General features: G+C 40.7%; 1 protein-coding gene across 11 annotated transcripts in view; it reads right to left on the bottom strand.

Annotated features, from left to right (window-relative positions):
* Rin2 (Ras and Rab interactor 2) overlaps positions 1 to 22791 on the bottom strand; it is a 219928-nt gene that overhangs the window by 9435 nt on the left and 187702 nt on the right. For all 11 annotated transcript variants that reach the window (XM_046434917.2, XM_058576458.1, XM_046434911.2 and 8 more), the window contains 3 exons: positions 19587 to 20732; positions 3512 to 3817; positions 1362 to 1493 (listed from right to left, as the gene is read on the bottom strand). In XM_046434917.2, the coding sequence (XP_046290873.1) occupies positions 1362 to 1493; positions 3512 to 3817; positions 19587 to 20732 (1584 nt within the window). The remainder of the gene's footprint in view (positions 1 to 1361; positions 1494 to 3511; positions 3818 to 19586; positions 20733 to 22791) is intronic.

Raw genomic sequence — 22791 nt, 5'->3', positions numbered from 1 at the left:
ATAGCAGATAGGATAGAAGACACTCATCATTCATCCTGAGTCAGTACTAGGGCAGGTGGAATGGGCATGATTTGGGCTCCAGGGAGGGGAGCCCCTCTGATAGAAAAACTGAGATCTAGGGAATTCAGTTTGATGACTGAGGACATTAAAGGCCATTTTGCATTTAAGATAACACAATGGATTTAACAACTGGGACGGGATGGTGCACCCCCCCCCCCACCACCACCATGGTAAAAATGCATTTAAGATCTCTCCTTGGAAAATGCTGGGGTGACACATGCCCTTGGGAAGTCCCTCAGCACATGGACCTTTGTACTCCAGCCCAGACTGAAACTCAATGGAAAAAAGAAAACAGAACCTCACCCTCAGGGTCTGTCTGGACTCTCCCATGGATTTATAAAATGGATTAACAGGATTCACAGTGCACAGGTCTTGATTTGTTCTCCTTTAGAAAGACAAGCTCACACAAGAGTCCCAGAGATTGTTTGTTCTCAAGGCTGTGAGCCATAGTGCCAAGCATCCAAATTATGTCCATGATAAAACACCTTACTAATGTATAAAGAGAAGGAATTTCTTCTGCTAAAACATGTTGGGGCTAGGCAGACACCAAGAGGAACCTGAACTACCAACATAAGTTCAAAGCAAATCACCCAGATCTTACTCCACTGTATTTTTTATTTTAACAATAGACTGACATAATTTTTGAAATGGAAAGAAAATTAATGATGTTTTTAATCTAAAAAACAAAATTTAAAAAAGATTAAAAATGAAAAACAGGTTTTCATTTATTTCACCAATTCAATAGCAAAAAAAATGACCATTTTTTTCTGACAACGAGATTACTCTCTAATAAAATATTTATGACTTCCTCCTGGAATCAAAGAAACCATTGCTTTAAAAAATGACATTTATTCTATTAAATGATATTTTTTTATTGTCACTAGCCAATCTCAATGAAGTATTAATTATAACAGGGTTGTATTTTGTGGTTTTCTTTTTTCTGACTCCAAAATTTTCTGTGATGAATATTTATTAATTTATAATCAGAAAAAAGTCTATCTATACTTCTAAATAAAGAAAGAATTAAAATTGCAGTTAAGCCTTAAAATGTCAAAAAAGTACCTTTGTGATTAGTTAATGGGTGCAGGGTTTTATTTTAGGGTGAGAAGGGTCTTTGGGAGCTAGAAAGATGTGGTGGTTGCCCAATACTGGGTGTATACTGAATGCCAATGAATTGTTCACTTTAAAATGGTTGATTTTACCCTCCGTGAATTTCATCTCAGATTTTAAAATGAAATGAAAATAACAACAACAAAAAAACAAACCACCCAGTTCCTCCAACTTTTTCAAAAGCATGTTACCTTCTCCGTGTAACAGTGATGGGTCTAGGAGCTCCATCATGTACTCGATTTCAGTGTCCAATTCAAGCATGTCACACTGAGCAATGACATAGGTCAGAACTGGCAAGAAGTCATCAGCGCCATACATCCTCCCTGGGATTGAGAAGAAAAAGAGAGAGAGGAACAACTTTATTTCATATCCTACTTGCTGCTTTTATTAGACAGCAGGGAGTCATACTGAGGAAATGGGCTATTTATAAACAGAGGTGGGTGTTTCTGGAATCTTGTGTTGTCCGTGACCCTCCCAGCTGCTGATAGGAGACACCAACCCTTACTGGCACTCTCAGAATGAATGTCTAGGAGCCATGAACATGGTTCAAATTTCCTCCCTTCTTCAATGCATAAAGTTATGCACTAGGACAGAGCAATATTTTTGAATGTTTTACCTTTGAACATTTTACTTTTTAGCCAGTCATATTACTAAACATTTATAAAATATTTATTCTGCTAATTCTTTGTTTGATTTTCTATTTTATTTCTGTGCACCTGAATCATAAATGTGATGGCAAGACCAAATTCAAATCAGGAATAAATTTTACTTTGTACTCAATATAAGAACACAGCTAATTTGTTTAAATGTGCCAATTCAGTGTATGTTGGAGATACACATTGATTAGCAGCAATAAATAGGAAAAAAAACCCAGTTATTATTTCTATTTTTTTATTTACAAGGATGGTTCTCAACTGGGGGTGCTTTTGCTCCCCCCCAGGGAGTGATGGACATAGTTTGGAGACATTTTCACTGTTACAATTGGAAGGTAAGATTACAAATAGCATCCAGGATGCTGCTAAACTTCCTACAGGAAGTAGACAAGCCCCCACAATAAAAAAATTACTCTGTCTAAGACGTCATTCATGAAGTGCTTCAGAAGACATAATCCTGTGCAGATTATTGGGGCAACTTTTAGAAATGATCTCAGGAATTCTAGAAAATTTATTCCTGTATGTGAAATACACTTACAAATTTTAGGGACAATGTTCACAAACTATCATTTCCAGCTCAAGAGCTCAGATTGTAATGATTCTTAATTCGACAATTTGCAATGTGCATGTATATTCATATCTACTTAAGCAGAGGTTAATAGAGCCTGCATTTCTCTCTGTTGCTTTTCCACTAAGCAATTTCAAAAAAAAAGTTGGTAATTGCTGGGCATGGGGGTGCATGCCTGCAATTCCAGCAATTTGGGAGGCTGAGGCAGGAGGATTCTACTTTCAATACCTCAGCAACTTAGTGAGGCCATAAACAACTTAGGGAGATCCTGTCTCAAAATAAAAAGGACTGGGATATAGTTAAGTGAAAGAGCACCCCTAGGTTCAATCCCTAGTACTGCAAAAAAATATAAAAATAAAATAAAAATGGTGATAATCATCCACAGATTTACAGGCTCACAGAAGACCTCGAACAATGCAGGGCTCAGTCACTACCCATGAATCTTCATTTCTCCTTCATCTGTGGAAAATAGCAAGGGGGAAATCCAAGGGCTTACTTTCCTACTTGTCTTTGGTGAATTCCAATTACATTGTTTCAGCTTGTATCAAAGAAGGGGCCAGCCAACAGGATGATTCTAATGAAACCTCATTGTTACTGAATGCTCTCAGTTTCTGACTCAAGCTATAGATCATTGACAGGGCCCCTTATTAGCTAAAATATAGTGATGATTATTGTCAATATTGCCACTCCATGTGGGTCAATGCAGTGTCTCAACTACCACCTTATGAAAGAAAGAAAGGGCCATATCCAACTCCAGATGCAGAAACTGCAATTTAGCAGGTTGATTAAGATGGACAAGTTCTCTCAGTGAACTCATTCCCAGAGGGAGGATCTGGAACTAGACCCCAGCGACTGAATCATTACCACCATCCTGAACTAAATCTTTAATTAAATCAGCATTACACAAAAATCTCATTACCCTTATCCACTTACATTTATTGGTGCTATTTGTAAAAATCTATTAGTTGGCATGTGACTCATTTGATAGGTACCAGAGTAACTTTATTTTTGTGAACTGCTTGGTGAAATCAAGAGACTAAAAGGAGGAGACATAGGGAATCAGAAATCCTGACATGGGTATGGCAGGAAGCAACAAATCCCTGGACTTCAGCATCCTCACCTGAGTTGTTCTCCATGACAGTGTATATGAGCTTGCAGACTCTCAACAGCAGCATGACTTTCTTTTCTGGTGAATACATCTTCTGCATGGTCATGAATTTGACTTTGATTTTCTCCACATCCACCAAATCAGGGGTTGGGGCAAAGACTCCCAACTCCTGGGGATTCCTCTGCCGCACAAGTTGTAGGTTCTCCTTGAGTTGTTTCCATGAGCCATCAGCCATGTGGAACTCCTTCAGCATGGTCTCCACGTGACCCTTCAGGGGCTTCAAGATGCACTTGTGCATGGCTTTTTCCAACACCACATCTGCCAAAGAAAGTGCAGCCATTGTGACCAGAGTCTAAAGAAAGAAGAAATGCAACTTCTGCTTTCAGGGAATGCTCATCTGCAATTCCACACATTGGTTAGAGGGTAGATAAGTTTTAACTTAGAACCCAACAGATGGCACGTAGCACCAGCAGACTTAACATGGCAACGGTTTTTTTTGTTTGTTTTTGTTTTCCATGAGCCAGGAAGAGAGGGTTTTCTCTAACAATACCTTGCATAAAATCAGTACAACCAAATATATTTGTTTGAATTACTTTCACACTAATGTGTTATTTTAAAAGAAGGATTTTATTTTCATGATTAGTATAGATTCAAGATTCCTAAAAAATATTTTCTGAGGAAGAAAATTCAACTACATATAACATCTTGAATTGAATTCTGGAGCAAAAACATTCTTTCCTTTATTTGTTATAAATCATATCAGTGGAGCATTAGATGAAATCTGAACAAAGACTGTGGATTAGGTAAAAGTGTGAACATAGCTTCTATATGAATTTAGGGGTTGATAATTGTACTGGAATTATGGGACAGATGGCCTTGTTTTTAGGAATATATAATGAAGTATCTAGGGCAAAGGGACAGAATGTCTGAAATTTACTCTCTATGGTCAGGAAAAAAAGTGTGTGTGTACACAGATAAAGGAGGAGGATGAAGCAAGGGCAAAGTGCAAAACTGAGGAATCTGGGGGAAAGCAAGACATTTCTCTGTATTATTTATGCAACTTTCCTGTAAGTCTGAAATGATTTCAAAATTAAAAGTAGAAAATTTTAAAGTGTGTTTCTTTCAGAGTTAGGAAAGATATTTAGGTGTGGGTGGTATTATTCTTCCCCTCCTTTGTGGCTGGCTATCCACTAGAGTAACTTCTTTGGAGAGTCTAAGACTGCCAATACCATAAATCTGGAGATCTAGGCTGAAAGTGATTTATACAATGATAAGCTCCCGGCTTTTCCAACACTAGCCTTTTAATTTCACATTTCTACATCACATCAAAGTCACCTGAGTTCGATTGCAATGACTGCTCCTGAAATACGACATTTGAATGTGATTCTATTTTAAAAGCCAATGGATTCACTTACTTATAAGATTGGAAATAGTTGGCTTATCTCTTGGGTCTTTGGAATTCTTGACACTGAATCAGATCATATTGAATCCAAATTATTGCCTATTATTAGAAGGTCCAGGAACAAAGAGAAATCTCTGCCAGATGTACAAATACTGAAAGCAATTTTCCTATACCCCAAAGCTAAGACTGAGTCCAGAAGTTAATGCAGTGATTAGACTCCCCAGCCCAGGTTTTTCTTTTTTCCTTCTACCTCCATATCATCTTTGATTGAGAGAGCTCTTTGATTAAATATAGAGTTTTATATCACTATAGAAATCAAGTTTGAAGCAAATGAAGTTATAAAGTAAGAAGAAAAGCAGAACTATGTATTCACTTTACACCTGGCATTAAAATAGACTACTTGATTTGCATCGGTTGTTGTGTGTTAATAAGTTTGTGTGACTTCTTAATATCTTTGACTGTAAGTTATCATTATGATAAAAAAGTAATAGTAACTAATATTGAGTACTCATATGAGTAAGCTCCATCTATATACTTCACTTCATTATCATCTAATCCTTGTGACAACTCCAACACTTTTGCAGAACACTAATACTACACCCATTTTTCAGATGAGAAAACTGAGATTCAGAAATATCTAATGGCTTGCTTGAGACCATACAACTATTGTAAAAAATTTTTTTCACTGTTTTTCAAAGTAAATGATCTTTTTCTTTTAATATTTTTTTAGTTGTAGGTGAACACACAATATATTTGTTTATTAATTTATTTTTTATGTGTTGCTGAGGCTGAAACCCAGTGCCTCACACATGCGAGGCAAGTGCTCTATCACTGAGCTACAGCCCCAGCCCCAGTAAATAGTCTTTTAATTCTAAAGTTCAAGGTTCTTCTAAAATATTCACAGGGGAAGGAGGAGGGGGGCAGGGTGTTGTGGCTCAGAGGTAGAACACTCGCCTAGCATGTGCAAGGCACTGGGTTTCAGCCTCAGCAACACAATAAATAAATAAATAAATAAATAAATAAATAAATAAATAAATTAAAGGTCTTGTATCCAACTACAACTAAAAAAATAAAATAAAATAAATTAAAAAAAAAAAAAAAACATTCACCAGGTTTTTTCTCTCTCATTCAAAGATTCTGGAAGCTACATTCCTGATTATCAGCGACCCCTCCCTATCTTTGTTAGCATGAGGTCACCAAGAAGAGAGGGCAAAAGTCATGCTGATGATTAATTAGGAATATACATAAATATTCACAGTAGTGTTATTCATAATAGCTTCAAATTGGAAATAACCCCAAGAGCTGCCTGACAGAATGGATACATTATACATATTCATACAGTGGAATTCAGACAATGGAATATGTTTATTCAATGAAAAAAAAACACACTATGGCTCCAGATGCAGATGATGAAGTTCATAGACAGGATACTGTGTGAAAGAAGCCAGATCTAAGAATATCTCCTACAGTATTTCATCTACCTAAAATCCAGGCAAAATTCACCTCTGGCATCAGAAGTAAGGGTGACAGTTACCCTTGGGGAGGAACCTGATAGGGAGGGGTGCAGAGACACTTGCTGGGAGGTGATGGGGATGTTGTATTTTTAGATTTGAGTGGTGATTACTTGAGTGTACACATTTATGTGTAAAAATCTGTGCAGCTGGGTACTTACAATTTATGCACTTTATGGATGCAAATTAAATCTCAATAAACATGCATACATCAATGAACAACTCCTGACCAGCCTGTATTTTCACCTTAAACTCCAAGGGCACCTTTTAACTTCAGAGTAAGCCTGGTCACCTCTGAGCCCCAGTGTTAATAGAATCATCTCAGAAAGGCTTTGAGCTACTCCTGGATGACGGGACGAACAGAGAGTTCATTACTAGCAAATGGGTTGGCTCCTTTGTACTGTCAGCCCATTCTTGCTGTCAGGGAACGATGCCGATCTTTGTCCTTGTCTTAAAACCTAAAATGAAAAAACAATTGCTACTACTGAAATGGAGGGGAAAAACTTGCTTCTGGTTATTTGCTTTTCTCACGGGTTTTAGAAGCCACTTAACTAGGTAATAATGGAATAGACACCTAATAGCTTTACTATGGAAAATATCACTGAGGTATGGTTACTGTGGTAACAATTAAGTTATCTTTCAGGAACTCACAAGTAGCCTTGTCTAGCTCAAACTGGTTGAAACCAGTGACCCTTCACTTGGCCTGAGCAGGTGTTCCATGGATTGACATCTGAGGGTCAAATACTCTACCATCAGAACTCACCAAGGCTGCCATTTTCCGAACACCCATCCTGCAAAAACTCATAAGCTTTGACCACAGACCACTGACAATTTCACTTATCCCTGTCTCCAATCACCTGTCCCCACAACTTAGACCACCCTGTTTCTTTATACCCCTAAATCTAATCCTCAGGGAGGCATATTGGAGACTTGGGGTTTCCATCTCCTCATCACTAGCAAATGGAGTAGCTCCCTTGGCCAATTCATGAATAAACATTCTCTTCAGCCAATCTCATTGCTTTAGTGCTGGGCATGCGGCATGGCGGCCAAAACAGGTCCATTCAGTAACAGTGCTACACTTAAAGTAAATTTTTTTAAAAGATCACAATTTTAAAATAAAACTGGTCTCTTCATTCTTTTCCAAGCATCTCCTATTATTACCTCCACCAATATTTATTAAATTTAAGGAAGGCTTAGGGGAAGTCAAATGAAAAGAGAGACCTGTGACCCAGTTTGTTCTTTCTAGTGAGAAAACAAAGGTTCTGCTCCTAAAGAAATAGTAAGAAGTGATTTGAGGAACACAGGAAACAGAAGATCTTTCAGAATGAGAACTAACTCAAACAAAAATGGAAAGAATACCCTAGCATGTTTCTTGTAAATTACTACTCTCTGTTGTTTTCCATTATCTCTGGTTGCTTTAATTCCAAGAAACTAAAACAAATCTTTTAAACTAGGAACAATGACACTATTTTAGGCACTTTATATACACTGGCTCTGCACATCCTCAAATAAACCCATGCAGGAAGAACTCTTATATCCTCAGGTTACAGATGAGGAAACTAAAACCCTAAGAGATGGATATCAGGCACCTAAAAGAGGCAGGAGCCAGGATTCCACCACAAGACATACACTTCCAAAGTTCTTGAAGTTACCTCAGTTGTACTCAACCACAATCAGAGACACATAACAAACACTTGGAAACAACCCCAAAACTTTTAAGGGAAAACAAAATAGATGACATGTTTTCTTGAAGCTAGCCAATGTCTTCTAATTTTCTAATGACAAGAAAATACTAGAGAATTGTTTGAACCATAACATTTTGAATTTTAAAAGCCCCAAGTTAGTTGGAACAAACCTAGAGACAAGTTTTCTAAGTGACCAAAACTGGAAACACATTTTCTGAGCACATTTATATAAATTCCTATCGATTGGTCTCAAGGATGATCTGTAAGTAAAGACCATGCAGCTGCTGAGGTTCTCCGTGTCTTAAATGTTACTTTCTATAGCAACGGAGAGACAAGAATTGATTCACTCCCCTGTTCAAAAGAGCAGACAGAAGACTGTCTTTTTTCCTTCCCTCTGACCTATAGCATAGATTCCAGGGGTCAGAGATCAGACAAGGAAGCATCACAAGCCCCAGTAATGTATTGGTTTTGTCTGGGCACCCACTACTACCAGGGGGAAGTGAAAATCTGAGGGGCAAAGGTGAAGTTCAGATTGTCTTAGAAAGAGCACTGGGAGCCACAAGGCCCAGCAGCCAGGCCAGCCCAGCCCCTTCTTACTCAGTGACCTAGACCAAGTCTCTTCACCTCTCACCCTTAACAGTCTGGACTGCCATCAGAATCATGGCTCATGGCATCTGCCCAAGACAGATCGTCAGTCTGAACCTAACTAGATTGAATGTAAAAACAATAAGCAATAAAAATTAATATTCTCCAGGGGAGTCTAACAGCATCCAGAGTCTAAACAATATAATACATACTATAACATAATATCCCTTATCTGAAATGCATGGGATTGGAAGTGTTTCAGATTTTGGAGTTTTACAGATTTTGGAATATCTGAATAGGCTTTACCAGTTGAGCATCCTTAATCTGAAAATCCAAATTCAAAAACATTTTGGGCTTATAACACAAAGCATCAAATTTCAAAGCATTTCGGATTTTAGATTTTCATATTAGGGATGCTCAACCTGTATTAAGAATGCACAGGTTTTGGGCTAGAGATGTAGCTTGTGTTAGAGCACTTGCCTAGCATGTGTGAAGCCCTGGGTTCAATCCCCAGCACCACAAAACAAAACAAAACAAAACCCACACAGGTTATAATTTAAAGTTATCTAACGATGAAAAAAAATGAGCTCCAATCATATGGCCTTTTGATTTATTCTAGTTCTAGCATTCTAATAACTTTTTTTTATTTAAAAATTTTTTCTCATATTTTTATTGGTCCATTATAAATATTCACAATAGTATAATTTGTTGTTTCTTATTTTAAGAAGATTAAAGTAGAAATAGAAGTGAATATATGATAATAAGATGAGAGCCTTAGTTGCTGCCTTTCTGTATAGAAAAGTCAAATTTAAATATTTATAATTGCTATTATTCATTGGGCATTCATTTGTGTAGTTCCTAGTCTAAGAATATGCATGTTACCTTGCTAATCTTCATTTTAGCCCTACAAAGTAGAAGAATTGTCATTCTTATTTTGCAGATGGGACATGTGACTTTCCAAGGATGACAGAGATGAGGTGCAAACCCGGTTGTTCTTACTCCAAGCAAGTCAAGGGATGGCATAATTATCTTCCCTCTGTTCAAGGAGGGCAAAATGAGTCGATGCTTCTTTTATGAGCTAAAATGTTTCCTTTTGGCTGTTTTATGGGAGTGAGGATCAAAACTAAAGTTGACTGAGTGCTTAGTATGATCCAAGCACTATTAAACACGTCACAAGTATTCAAATAGTCCTTTGACTAAGATGGGTACACATACATTCCCTACTTGTCTTGGTTTGGGTTCTCTCAGAAACTGATTACGAGGCAAGGGTTTTCATGTAAGAGGTTTTTTTTTTTTGGAGCTGATCCCAGGAAGTTCCAGAGGGGAAGGAGAACAGCCAATATGGTGCACTTCTCTATCACCTTGGGTGGCTGGAACTCAGTCCTGCTGGGGACTCCAAGACACAGTGTTGAACATGCTTTGGAGCTGTCCATCTAGAGGACAGTCTGCTCCTAGGGGTTGGAGTGCCAGTCTTCCCATTGCCTTGCAAGGGCTCTGGTCGCATTAGAAGCCTCAAGCAAAATGTCACAGGTGCAGCCATTGGACATCAGATTGGCAAGCCAGTGTCAGTGGGCAGAGCACAGCAGTGTCCACAGCATCTTGTTACATGTGAAGAATTGAGGCATGGAGATACGAAGAAACATGACCAAGTGCACACAGCTCATGAGAGCAGGGACTCCAAACCCAGCAGGGCAGCCTGAATTCTTCCACTGACCTACCACAGACTCCTGCTTTTCAGTGGAGAAATTTCTCCATCCCATCTCAGTAGAGCTGGAAGCTGAGGGAAATGGAAGGTGCCATCCTCAGAAGCAGCAAATGCAACCCAGCCAGCCAGGACAGCACATTGTTAGTCCTCTTTTACAAACTCCTCAAACTGAGGACCACTGGGTATTACATAAGAACTCAGGTTAGATGCAAAATCCAATGGCCAGTTTTCTGATTTGTGACCTTGAAAAAACATGATCTTCCTCAACCTCAGCTCCCTCATCTGTAAAATGGGGTGGCTCACTACTTCCTAGTGAGATTCTGGGAGGAACTGGGTAAGGTCCCACTCCATGAGCACCTGGCATGGATGGTACCTACTGACACTGCAGGCTAAAGTCACTGGATACCTTTTGGGAACAAAGGGTGGATGCCTTTGAAAAGAGACAACAGGTTTAACAATTCAGGTTGTTCCCTCTACCCCTTCCCAAGTATTATCTGTGGTTTGGTTAGATTTGAAATAGAAAGTACTTTGATAATTTAATCAAAAGCCCTCTGGTTTCCTGATCATCTCTTTCTCTCTCAAGCACTCATATCTTCGTTATTCTTCTCAGTTCCTCCCGTTCATAGGTGCAGAGAATGAGGATCTGAGGTTGGTCTGCTGACTTTTCTTTGCCTTGATCCCCCTAGTATTTTTTTTTCTTTCTTTGATGTTGTTTGTTTGTTTTTAAATCCCAGCCTTATTCTATCCCTAACATCCTGGGAACCTCAGATTAGCTGGGAAGTTGTGCATCCTTCAGAGCAGTGGGGTTTGAGCACAGGGAGAGAGACCCATTCCTATTTCATATGAGAAAACAGGGTGCATGGTGGGGGCTGGAAAAACACCTAGCTTCTTGCTGTGTGTGGGATGAAGGTGGATTCAGTTCATCACTAGTGAAGCTCTGGATCTACCAATAGGGAGAAACCCAAGTCACATTGCTGCACCTGCTCCAGTCTGTCCACTTCAGGCCCTGGCACCCTGGCTGGCCACACTGGTCTGCAGGTGTTTATGACTAGCATCTGTTTTTACTGGTTGGCACCTGGCCACAATGGTCGACAGGTGTTTATGACTAGTGTCTGTTTGGATTGGTTGGCACCTAGGATAGAGAGATTATTAAAGTGTTCTGACTCTTACCTTATCTGGGATAATCTTTCTAGAATGTTCTCCACCACCTTAAGGTCTCAGACAGCTCCTGGGGGTTTGCTTCTGCCTTGTCCTCCATTTTTTCTTTCCTCCACATCCCCATAAAGACTGCATGTTCTTGGTGAGGTAAACAATACTACAGGCCCTCTGTGCCTCTGAGTCTTTTCATATGCTGTTCCCTGCCTAGAATGCCTCTCCTTCTGGGACTGAGCTCCTGTCTTTATGTGGATTTCAGTGAAGCCGACCTACCTCCCTGCATCCTTCACAGGGCTTCGCCCAACTCCCTGTGTCCTCAGCACACTTTGTGGTTTCTACCAAGACACAGAGCAAACAGAGTTTCCTCCTTAATAGGAAGTACTCTGAAAACCAGATCTAGGGGTCTAACAAACTAGCCACAGTCCTTAGTGTAAGCCTGGCATGTAGCATATGTCCTAAAACTATTTGTTGAATTTTGGCCAGAAAATCCTTCTTTTGGGTACTTACTGAAAATGATGCTTCTTTTCAGTCCCAGTGGCACACACTGAATAATCCCAGTTACTTGGGAGGCTGAGGTAGGATTGCAAATTTCAGACCAACCTGGGCAACTTAGCAAGACCCTGTCTCCAAATAAAATTTAAAACAGGGCTGGAGATATATAGTTCAGTGGTAAAATATCTCTAAGTTAAAGCCCTGGAAGCATGAAATAAATAGATAGATAGAGGCTTCTTATCCTTGCTCCTGCAGATACAGATGTATAACTCAATGTACAGCATCATTGCCCAGGTGTGGGGAAGCCAGTGTCCCCTGCAGCTCTGCAGGGATGGCCTGTAACCTGGATTTACTATAAAATTGTCAGCAATGCACACTTCAGCTCATAAATAATAAATAAGAAACAGTGCTTTATCATTTTAAGGCAGATCCCACCAGCCCAGCAAAGCTGATGTCAAAATAAAGATGACAAACATTAGGGGTTATGATTCATTTATATTTTTGCTCATTTTGGTGGAATCAATGAAGGCCTTTACATGGAAGCACAGGATCTATTCATATAGTATTTTATGTAAGGAATCTGTCAGGCTGATTTCAATACCTTCTAGTAAAAGGCCAGTTAAAACCAAGGGAGGGGAGAAGAAGAGATGAATCTCTCTACAAATAATCCCAGCCAGGTGTGGTGGCACATGTCTGTAATCCTAGTGGCTAGGGAGGTGAGGCAGGAGGTTCACAATTTGGACACCAACATCAGCAAATTAGTGAGGCCCTAAACAATTTAGTGAGACCTTGTCTCAAAATTAAAAATAAAAAGGGCTGGGGATGTGGCTCAGTGTGGTGTAAGGTGCCCCTGGGTTCAATACCCAGTGGCAAAACAAACTCCCCCCCACCCAAAAAAAAAACCCACATGATTTAAGTAGAACCTCCAGGAGCAAGAGCTTAATTCTGTCCCATCCATTCAGTGCAGACAATGCTTTATGACTTGCTTCCAAAGAATAGGGTATGGGGTACATTTAATATTAAAGGGTAGAAACCTGGCAAACGTGGCCTTGGCCAACGGTGGAGGTGAGCAACATCAGTGATAAATCCTGTGGATACCAGATGCTCTTTCATATGGTGAAATGTCACCTCTGTAATCCTCCCTTCCCTTTATAAAATAAACAAGAAAGGCAACAGTAACCAACCGCCCACGAGAACTGCAAGAAAAGGATGGTGCCAGTCCCATTTTCATTTTGGCTTAACTTCGCTGAACTTTTGTTTTCTATAAAAATGAAAATAATAAATGAGGCGATGGGAGGATTAAAGGGGGTTCTATACATAAAAGTGCTTTCATTTGGTTCTATTAAAAACACAGTCCAGTTTGCCCCTCAAATCCATGAGTTCCATATCCATGGATTCAAACAACGGAGAGCTGAAAATATCTGGAAAGAGAAAACAAAACAAAACAACCAACCAACCAACCGCTCAATACAACAATAAAAATAATACAAACAAAAAACATAAAGTATAACAACTGTTTATATAATGTTACATTATGTTAGGTATTATAAGCAACGTAGAGATCATTTAAAGTAAATGGAAGGATATATGTAGGTTATATGCAAATGCTACCTCATTTCATATAAGGGATTTAAGCATATGTGGATTTTGGTATCCAAGGCGGTCCTGGAACCAATTAATGCCACATAGATGTGGAAGGATAACTGTATGCATTTATATTTATTCTTTGACCCTACTGATGAGGCAGTTCCCTGACTCACCCAGGGCCTTGACAGTAACTGAGAACCTCCAAAGTGGACACGATGCTGAGAGGAAGTAGGAGGTGTGAGAGACTGGGCGTGCAAGGCAAGAATACAGGTCAGACCCATGGGCCAGTGAGGGCTCTGTCTAGGTGGTGCTTCACAGAGACACCCAGTTGGAACCGTCTTTTGGCAGGAGTAAAGCGGTGGGAAAAAGGTGTCAAAGCCCTAAGGATTCTAATGCTTCTTGCATTCAATGAATGCAGCATCTTTGGTATCTCTTGGGTCCAATTCCTTGAATCCTGTATAAATTTTTCTTTTAGTTGATATGTTTCCTGCTGGGAGGAAGGGAGATTCTTGGGATATGTCAGAAAACACTCTACACAGACATGACTAGATTTGTGATGCCATTCCCTAGGTCCCACCTCATGAGCAAGGGCTGCGTGAATTACTGAGCTGACAGCTTCCTTGTGGAGTATCCGAGAGTCGGTGACCCATGTTCAGAGGTTCTCATCTGCAGAGTTGTAAACCTTCTTTTGGTTGATATAAGTTAAATGACTTAAATGTGATGCCTTCCTATATTAATTATCGAAGAAATTATACCTTATAGGGGAAGGCACTTTATGTTATGGTCTTCTATGTAGCTAATTCTCCAAATTATATTGGCTTCTACAAAAAGCCTCTTTCTCCAATGTCTCTACACATTTTTAGCTGTTCAAGAACATTTGCTATCCAAGGATCAAGGACTAGATCAAAAGTCAGAAGATTCAAGGTTTTAATCTCAGTTTGGCACAAGTAAGTCTTTTTGGCCATCTCTCTAGGCAGGAGGATTGCAATTTAAAGCCAGCCTGGGCAACTTAGTGAGCCCCTGCCTCAGGATAAAAAGCAAAAAGGGCTGGTGATATTATTCAGTGGTAGAATGCCCCTGGATTCAATTTCCAGTACAAAACAAATAAACAAACAAACAAAAAACAAGACAAACAAAAAGGGCAAATAACACAGGGCCCTAAATCATATTGTGAATTTAAAAAAAATTTAAAACAAATCACATTAGATATTGGAACTTAAGCCAGACTTAAATATTCATTTTTTAACAAATGGATCTGAACCATAGTAGTTGTGACTATTTAGCGCCTACGAGAGAATCACATCAATTGCCACCCACTTTTTGGAGGGAGGAGGAAGGGTCTAACTACTACATTGCCCAGGCTGGTCTCAAATTCCTGGGCTCAAGTGATCCTCCTGCTTCAGCTTCTCAAGTAGCTGAAACTACTACAGGCATGTGCCTCTGTGTCTGGCTCTCAGTCTCCTTTTTAATGCATACTTTATTCTCTGGTATGTAACCACATATTCAGCACCCTTTTTCTATTAAAAAACAAAACCAACACTTGAATATGTAAATTGATGTGCTCTTTGACATATGAAATTGAGCTTCAGGATGCTTTTTCAAATAATTAAAATGATCTTTGGAGAAAGCACATATTTTGATTTATAGCAATTAAAAAAAAGTATCACCTTGTTTTTCACTATCAACTTTTAGGAATGGGAACAGTTGGCTGTTTTTTATTCCAGTTGATAGTCTAGAGTATTCCTCGTGGAGTATCCGAGAGTCGGTGACCCATGTTCAGAGGTTCTCATCTGCAGAGTTGTAAACCTTCTTTTGGTTGAATAGTTTGAATGAAATAGAAAATTTGTGATGACTAACATTTTGGGGGTTGAAGAGATTTTGCTTTTCTTGAAGCAAAACTTGAAAACAGAGGGATTTCATAAGATTGATGTCATCAGAAATAGAAATTCTTTCATTAAAATTAAAACAAGGCTTCCATATTACAAGTTTTGCAAAAGGAGAATTCTTTACCAGAAATTTTTAGCCAATGTGTCTCCCAGTGTTTGAGAAACACCAAAACAAGAATGGCATGATGTGAAAATCAGATAATGAGAAACAAATGTTGAGGTAACCAGTAATGGCACCCCTATCTATATATTTCATAGCGTGGGTCACAAATAATGAGCATAACTCACTCTGCCAATGAAGGAACTCTCCCCAGGGCTTTGTGTGGTGCCTGAGAGCTATGTATACTTTATGTTAAAACACTGACTTGTTCTTTGATACACCATACTAAAAGGATGAGTTTGTGATAGCTGCCCCCAAAGTGAAAACTGACGGGTGCCCCTGGTAAGCAGGGAGTGCTTGTTCCTATGGAAACTAGCCCATGTATTACCCTCATTAACTTAATTCTTCAACCAGGATGACTAGACTAATGTCAGGCAACTAATATGTATCCAAGAATCTCTAAATGGCAGAACTTTGGGGTGGAAGTACTACAAATACATAGAATGAAGAATTTCCATGAAAACACACAACCATTTACAGTGTACCACTTGTAGTGGCAGTTTTTCAATTTGGAGATTGATCTAGTTTATCATTTATACTTGCCTAGAAAGTACTGGAAAGGATAGTGGCATCAGCACATGGGAAAAACGAAAGTGAGAGAACTATCTGTCATCCTCCCAACTCCCACTGGCTTTTCTCTATGCAACCAAAGAACCACCCTCTGAAGAAAACAGATCACTGTGATCGCCACACTAGAGAGATCCATAAGCACATATCCAAATCGTCATTTTTCACCTATGAATGACTGCTCTAACTCTACAGGGGTTAAACCATTGAAATGCCTCCTCATACAACCTTGACTTCAGGATGGATGCTCTGTAAATCAAGACTTTAAAATTCTTGTCTCCTAGTATGGAGCTGTGTCCTCCAGAAGTTATGTGAAAGGATGACAGGACTAGATTCCTTTTAAAGCAGAGAAACCCAGCTGGCATTCTTGTGAACATTAGTAGACACCTGTTCAGAACAAATTTGAGGCTTGAGATTCTAGAGATGGCATTCAAAGTGAAGATTATCTGGTGCTACCCCCAGGAAGTAAGATGTGGTAGGAATGAGTGTACAACAGATACAAGGAGACCTGGGGTGAGTGCACACTCAGGGCATCACCTCTGCACATAACTCTACACGTCTTGGCCTTTGAACACTCTCTAGAGAAATATACCAACCTTGAGCTGTGATTCTCAAATGTGTCATTGCATTAACAAGTGCATAGTAAACTAGTGAGCCCTTCATTTAGGAAGATGTAAAACACAGATTGAGCCAACTCCACATTCTGGTCAGAGTTCTTAATCTAGTAATTTGCATGTCATCTAAGGGAAGTAGTTTTCTAATAATTAGGGTCACATCCTTCCCTCCCCACGAGGAATTTCTTAGGTTGACCTTTGCTCTAATCCCCACATTTAACTATACTTTCCAAAAGAGAATGATGTTTCCAATGCCTGCTTTCATGCAAATGTTAAAAAACACCACATCAGGCTGCTTGTGGTGGTGTGTGCCTGTATTCCCAGCTTCTCAGGAGGCTGAGGCAGCAGAATCATTGGCGTCCAGGAGTTTGAGGCCAGCCTGGGCAACATAGCAAGAACCCATCTCAAACCAACAAAACCAAGAAACCAAGAAACAAATAAACAAACATGCAAGGCTCCCAGAGATCACACCCACACCTCAACAGAGAGCTTTAGGAAGCTCTCTGCCTCAACAAAAGGTCAGCCTACTATTACAATTTCCTTTAACTTCTGATGGGAAAACATAAGCACAGCCTGGCACAGTGGCAACACCAGAACTACTAGCTGAGGCAGGAATATTGCTAGTTCAAGGCCAGCCTGGGCAACTAGGCAAGATCTTGTCTCAAAATAAAATAAAAACAATCATAAAAAGGCACAGGGAAGGAGCTCAGTGGCAGAGTGCTCCTGGCTCAATCCCCAGTAGTGAAAAAAATTCAAATAAATAAAAACATGACAGTAGCAGAAGGGTTAGTTTTTTTTTTTTTTTTTTTTTTTTAAGTGGTGGGGGGTGGTGGTAGAGTTCAGGTTCCCACAGAAGTTCAAATACAGAACTTGCTAACTACTAGCTGGTATTGCCTTGGGACAAATGGCTCCCCCTGGCACAGCTCTGCTTCTTACAGTGATGCAGATGCTTCTTTCACAGGGGTGAGGTGAGGACCCCCTGAAATAGCTTGAACATTGCCTGGCTCATATTAAAGGCTCCAAGGATCTTGGCTTCCGTTCTCATTAGAATGTTAGCTTTTAAATTAAAAGCTGCCTCCTTCTGCAGCAGGGATGTGTGTAATTTTCGGCATGCTTTTTGGAGAAAATGAGGTCCTGAGCTCTAAGAGCAAATACCATATCTGAACTTAATTACAAAAGAAGCTGGCAGAAGACTGTTGTCCCAGGACTGACTCAGATTGATGCTTAAGACATCAGCAGGGAAGCAGAGTCCCAAGGCCCTTGTTCCCTCAGGAGCCCCTTCTCTGTGGGCTGGTTGGCCCTGCCTGCCACATAGTTCAGGCCTGACATCAGTGCCTGCTGGCTCTCCCCCAACCCTGGTCAGGAAGTCTCTCCTACAGGTCGGGGTCTCTGTTAATACTAAGTCAGAGCTGGTCTCCCTTAAAAGAGGGGCCTGGGGGGAAGGCAGAGGAAAGGGGCAGCTTGATGGATAGTCTGTCTGCCATCTCTGCAAGTTTTTTTTAATTCTAAGGTACATCAAAAGGACACATTCCTTTTAGCCACTCAAAAGAAACACCCAGGGCTCTAACCACGCCCAGATCAAACCTCAAGAAAACAATTCCTTTGTAAACAAATCAAAGAGGAGCTCAAATTCACTTAAAGAAGAGGGAGAAAGAGACAGGGAGGGGAAGCCACTCTGCCACACACTGTTTACTATTTTCAACAAACAGACCCAATCAGAAAAAAGAAATTCGGCCTTAACCTCTTCTAAACTGCCTGGAAATGTCTGGAATCTCTTTTGGCTGCTGCCACCCAGTGAATGAAGTCTCTGAAATTAACCTTTTAGAGTCAACCTGAAACAAAACAAAAAAACCCTTCAGTATTCTCTCCCTGTGGGGGGAAGAAAAAAAAAAGTCTGCTTGCCAAATTCAAATTTGCCTTGGCAACCAGTAATTTGCCAAAGTAATTATTAACAGTTCTATCCTCCAAGGAGGTTATAAAGAAAGCATTTCTCCCTGATTTGGTGGAGGAAAAAAAAAATGTCTTTCATGTGACCTCAAACTATGTTACTTCTTTTAAAGGTATACCAAATAATTTTTTTTTCTTGTTTGCTCCAATACTGGACCTGGTACAGAACTCTGTGGGATGCAAGGCCAGAAAGGAAGCTATCTTTGGGGCAGGACAGGGTCCCAAGGTCCCTGGATGCTAGTCCTGTTAAACTGACTGAGCTGGCACTTGATCACAGGTGTGCTCATGGCTCTGTATATATATGACCTTGTCCCTCCCAGAACATATGCTACAACCTTCATAAAAAGTTTACTTCTCAAACAAAGCAGAACACCCACTGCTTCTCAGAAAACAGCCCAAAATACCTTTCTATGTGTGCCATCCTGCACACTTTAGCCCAGCCTGCTCAACTGATGTAGCACACACACAGCAACAGCAGGCAGCAACTGAGATTCTCCAAAGTGGCACAGACTCCATCCCCAAAGAGAATCATTCTGCAGTTCTTATCAGTCACTCTCCCAATCATTTTCAAGTCTGGTATGTAGCAGCTACCTTAAGAAGATTTTATATATATATATATATATATATATATATATATATATATATATATATAAACATTCAAATCAAGGTGGAGTTTTGTGTCATTTGGAACTTTAGAGTAAATCTTATCCAAAATAGCTAACACAGGATGCAGTATCTGGCAAGGTCATATAGTAGATTTTGTATTTGCAAGGTAAAAAGTAGGTACTTACCAATCTGGTCTTCAGGGATCAGTGACTCAATAGGGGGATCAAGCTCCGAGCTCTGAGACAGATAATTCTTGACCTGGGTCATGAACTGCCGGATGGTCTGCAGCATATCTGTGCTGGACACGTGGCACTCCTTGTTCTCCTGCAGGAAGCTCACGTAGTCCTGCACCAGGCATCCAAAATAGGTGCATTTGTCCCGGGACAGCTCCGCAATCCTACGGATCATCCGCTTCTCCGGGGTCATGAAGGAGCTGAACACCCCGCTCATCTTTCGGAGCTGGGACTTGACGAGTTTGGGCAACACGAAAGAGCTGTTCCTTTTCTTTTTGGATTTGATGGGGGGTGCCATGGTCTCCTGGTCACTTTCCCCTTCATAGTCCTCCAGGCTGCTGTTGGTGTCCGCCTCATAGCCATACAGAGGCATGCTCCGGTCAAACTCCAGCGAGTCGGAGGAGGAAGTGGAAATGCTCATGTCGCTCAGCCTCTGTCTGCCTCCATGGCACGGGGACTGTGATTCAGAGCTGGGAGGCTGGGCCCTTGTGCAATCCCCGGGGGCGTCCTCAGGCGGGGCTCCACCTGCGGGGCCAGCTGTGCCCAGCTCCAGCTCCCGGTCCAGGCCCGGCCGACTGGCGGTCAAGGTCTTTGCGCTGCTTTCTGCTTCCAGAAAAGAAGCCTGCTTCTTCAGCCGGGGTGGAGGGATGGGAGTTGGTTTCGGTCCAAGCAGAGCTACGTTCCCATGTTTGTTATGGTTGACTGTTTCTGGCATGCTCGTCTGGGTTTCAGTCCTGGACAGCCAAGGGCTTGTGTGGGGACTATTAATAGCGGGTGGCGGGGGCCTGGGTGGGGGGGACCGAGGCCTCTCGGTGCCATTCGAGTTGGGAGTCCTTGTGCTCGGTCGCTTCAGGCCTCCACTGAGGTCCTGGCTGTGCACTTTCAAGAAAAGAGGATTAATAAAACACAAGGCTCCGTTGGTCTGGCTACACTCCAGCTCTGAAGGCGTCCTGGTTTTTATAGAATGCACTCCATTTATAAGGCAGAGCTGACGCAGGGAGGCAGGACAGATGCGGTCGGAGGAGGAGGAGGAGAAGGAAGGCCTATGGGGAGGTGGAGGGTTTGGGGGTTTGTTGTCAGCTGAGGAGCTCCAAAAATCTGAAAGTCATTATCAGTGAACACAAGAATGTAAATACAGTACACTTGGGCCATTCCTGCAATAAAACACACACACACAGTAACAACACGTGCCTCAGAGGGGGGGGGTGCTAACCTTGGAGTTGTTTTTTGCTTTTCTTCTTTTTACTTTTACTGCATTCTCTTACTGGAAAGGGCAGAAAGGCTGCCAGGCCCAGCTGTGGGCTTGCAGGGAGGCTCCAGGCCTCTCACATTCAAAGCCCTTGAGAAATGTTGGTTTGGCTAACAGACAACTCCAGCCCACCTCTTTTCACAGGTAAATCAAAAGGAAGACAATAACTGGAATTGTTACAGAATAAGTTCAGAAAAGGACCTCAGGGCTCAGAGCTTGCTTTGCAAAAACCAAGTCAGCTCAGGAAGCAATAACCACCCTTTCCAATCAACTTCTCCTGGGATGCCCTCCACAGAGGCAGCTGCCAGCCAAGGAATCAGGCCTCAAAGTTCCGCTTTAAAGGGTAGGACCAGCAGCTGGGCCTGGGGGATGTTACACAATCTGCTTGGGGTTTTACACATTCAGCATTAAAGCCTCAAGAAGAGGAAAATTATGCTCATGGGTCCCATCAGCGAAAAAAAAAAAGACATTTATGCAAATGCCAAGTGCAGTTTCCATCATACATCCAATTATCTTTGTGGTTTGTTACTCTTCCTTCCCAAATCCTGTCACCTTCTTACAAAGGCTATACATATTTGTCACTCTTTGGAGTAGTGCCAGTGGCTTATTGTATCTATACTACTTGAGTCTTCTCTTACAGAAGGGACCCAGTTTTCCATGCATTTAGGGGGAGGTGATGATGATGATAAATGTATCTGTTATAATTTCCACTTGGAATAGGTTATATTCTTTCTCTCTTGCTGGGTTTGCTTTACCTGCATTTCTTTCTTATGGGCCCAGAATGGCTAGCCTTGCGAGCAGTGGGGTAGGAGGGGTTGGAGAAAAGTTTACATTGGGAGCCCAGGTCCTGTCTTGTCTGTGGTGACATGCATGATGTTAGTATTTGTGTCAACCATTTTGTGGGGCCTTTCTTACATTCTTCCTTCCCTTCCTCTCCTTCTGTGCCATCCAGCACAAAAGCCAAGAATCACAGGTGGCTCCTGAGCACCTGAAAGATGGTTGGTGCAACTAAGGAACTTAAGATAAAATTCAAAGTAAAATTTAAAACATGCTCAATTCAGTTAAATGAATTTAAAATTTATAACATGCTCAATTCAGGAAAATGTTTAAGCACGTTAGGAACTTAGGTTCATGGATCTACTTTTTCAACTGTAAATTTAATGAAATCTAAACACAGATTTCGTATTGCTGAATTGAGATGTGCTATGAGTGTACAATAAACACTGGATTTCAGACACCTTGTATGAAAAAAATAGAATGGAAAAATCTTTTTGTTTTCTTTTTTTTTGTACTTGGGATTGAACTCAAGGGTGCTTTACCATTGAGCTACATCCCCACCTCTTGTTAGTCTATTTTTTTTTTTTTAAAGACAGAGTCTTACTACATTGCTTAGGGCTTTGCAAAATTGATGAGGCTGGCCTTGACCTTGCAATCCTTCTGCTTCAGCCTCCCAAATTGCTGGGATTATAGATGTGGGCCACTGTGCCTAGCTCATGAATACTTTTTTTTTTTTTAAATAGTGGTTACATGTTGAAATGATAATATTTTGGATATAGTAAATAAAAAAATTGTTAACATTAAGATGTTTTTTTAATGTGGCTATTAGAAATTGTAAAGTATATGTGAACTTGCCTGATGTTTCTGTTGGCCAACACAGCAAGTTTTGGAGGAACTAACTCCAACTCCCAGGTCCTTTGGATACTGTTTAGATTCCTCTGTCACAGTTGTAAGACTATGTAAGACCTTATATAGCTTAGAACATGTGGTTCACATATATGTATATCTCCCATGTAGACTATGAACTGCATTAATAAGGGGAGGAGAGATTTTATTAATCGTCAAAACTTGGTGTGGGACATGGTATCTACCACATAGCAAACCCTTGAGAAATATTTGTTGGATGAATGA

The sequence above is a fragment of the Marmota monax genome, unplaced genomic scaffold (assembly GCF_021218885.2).
Source record: "Marmota monax isolate L192 unplaced genomic scaffold, Marmota_monax_Labrador192_F-V1.1 WCK01_AAM20220418_F8-fsc00005, whole genome shotgun sequence".
NCBI lineage: Eukaryota > Metazoa > Chordata > Mammalia > Rodentia > Sciuridae > Marmota > Marmota monax.
Note: the sequence above shows the minus strand (reverse complement) of the source record. Positions and strands in the feature narration are given on the sequence as shown.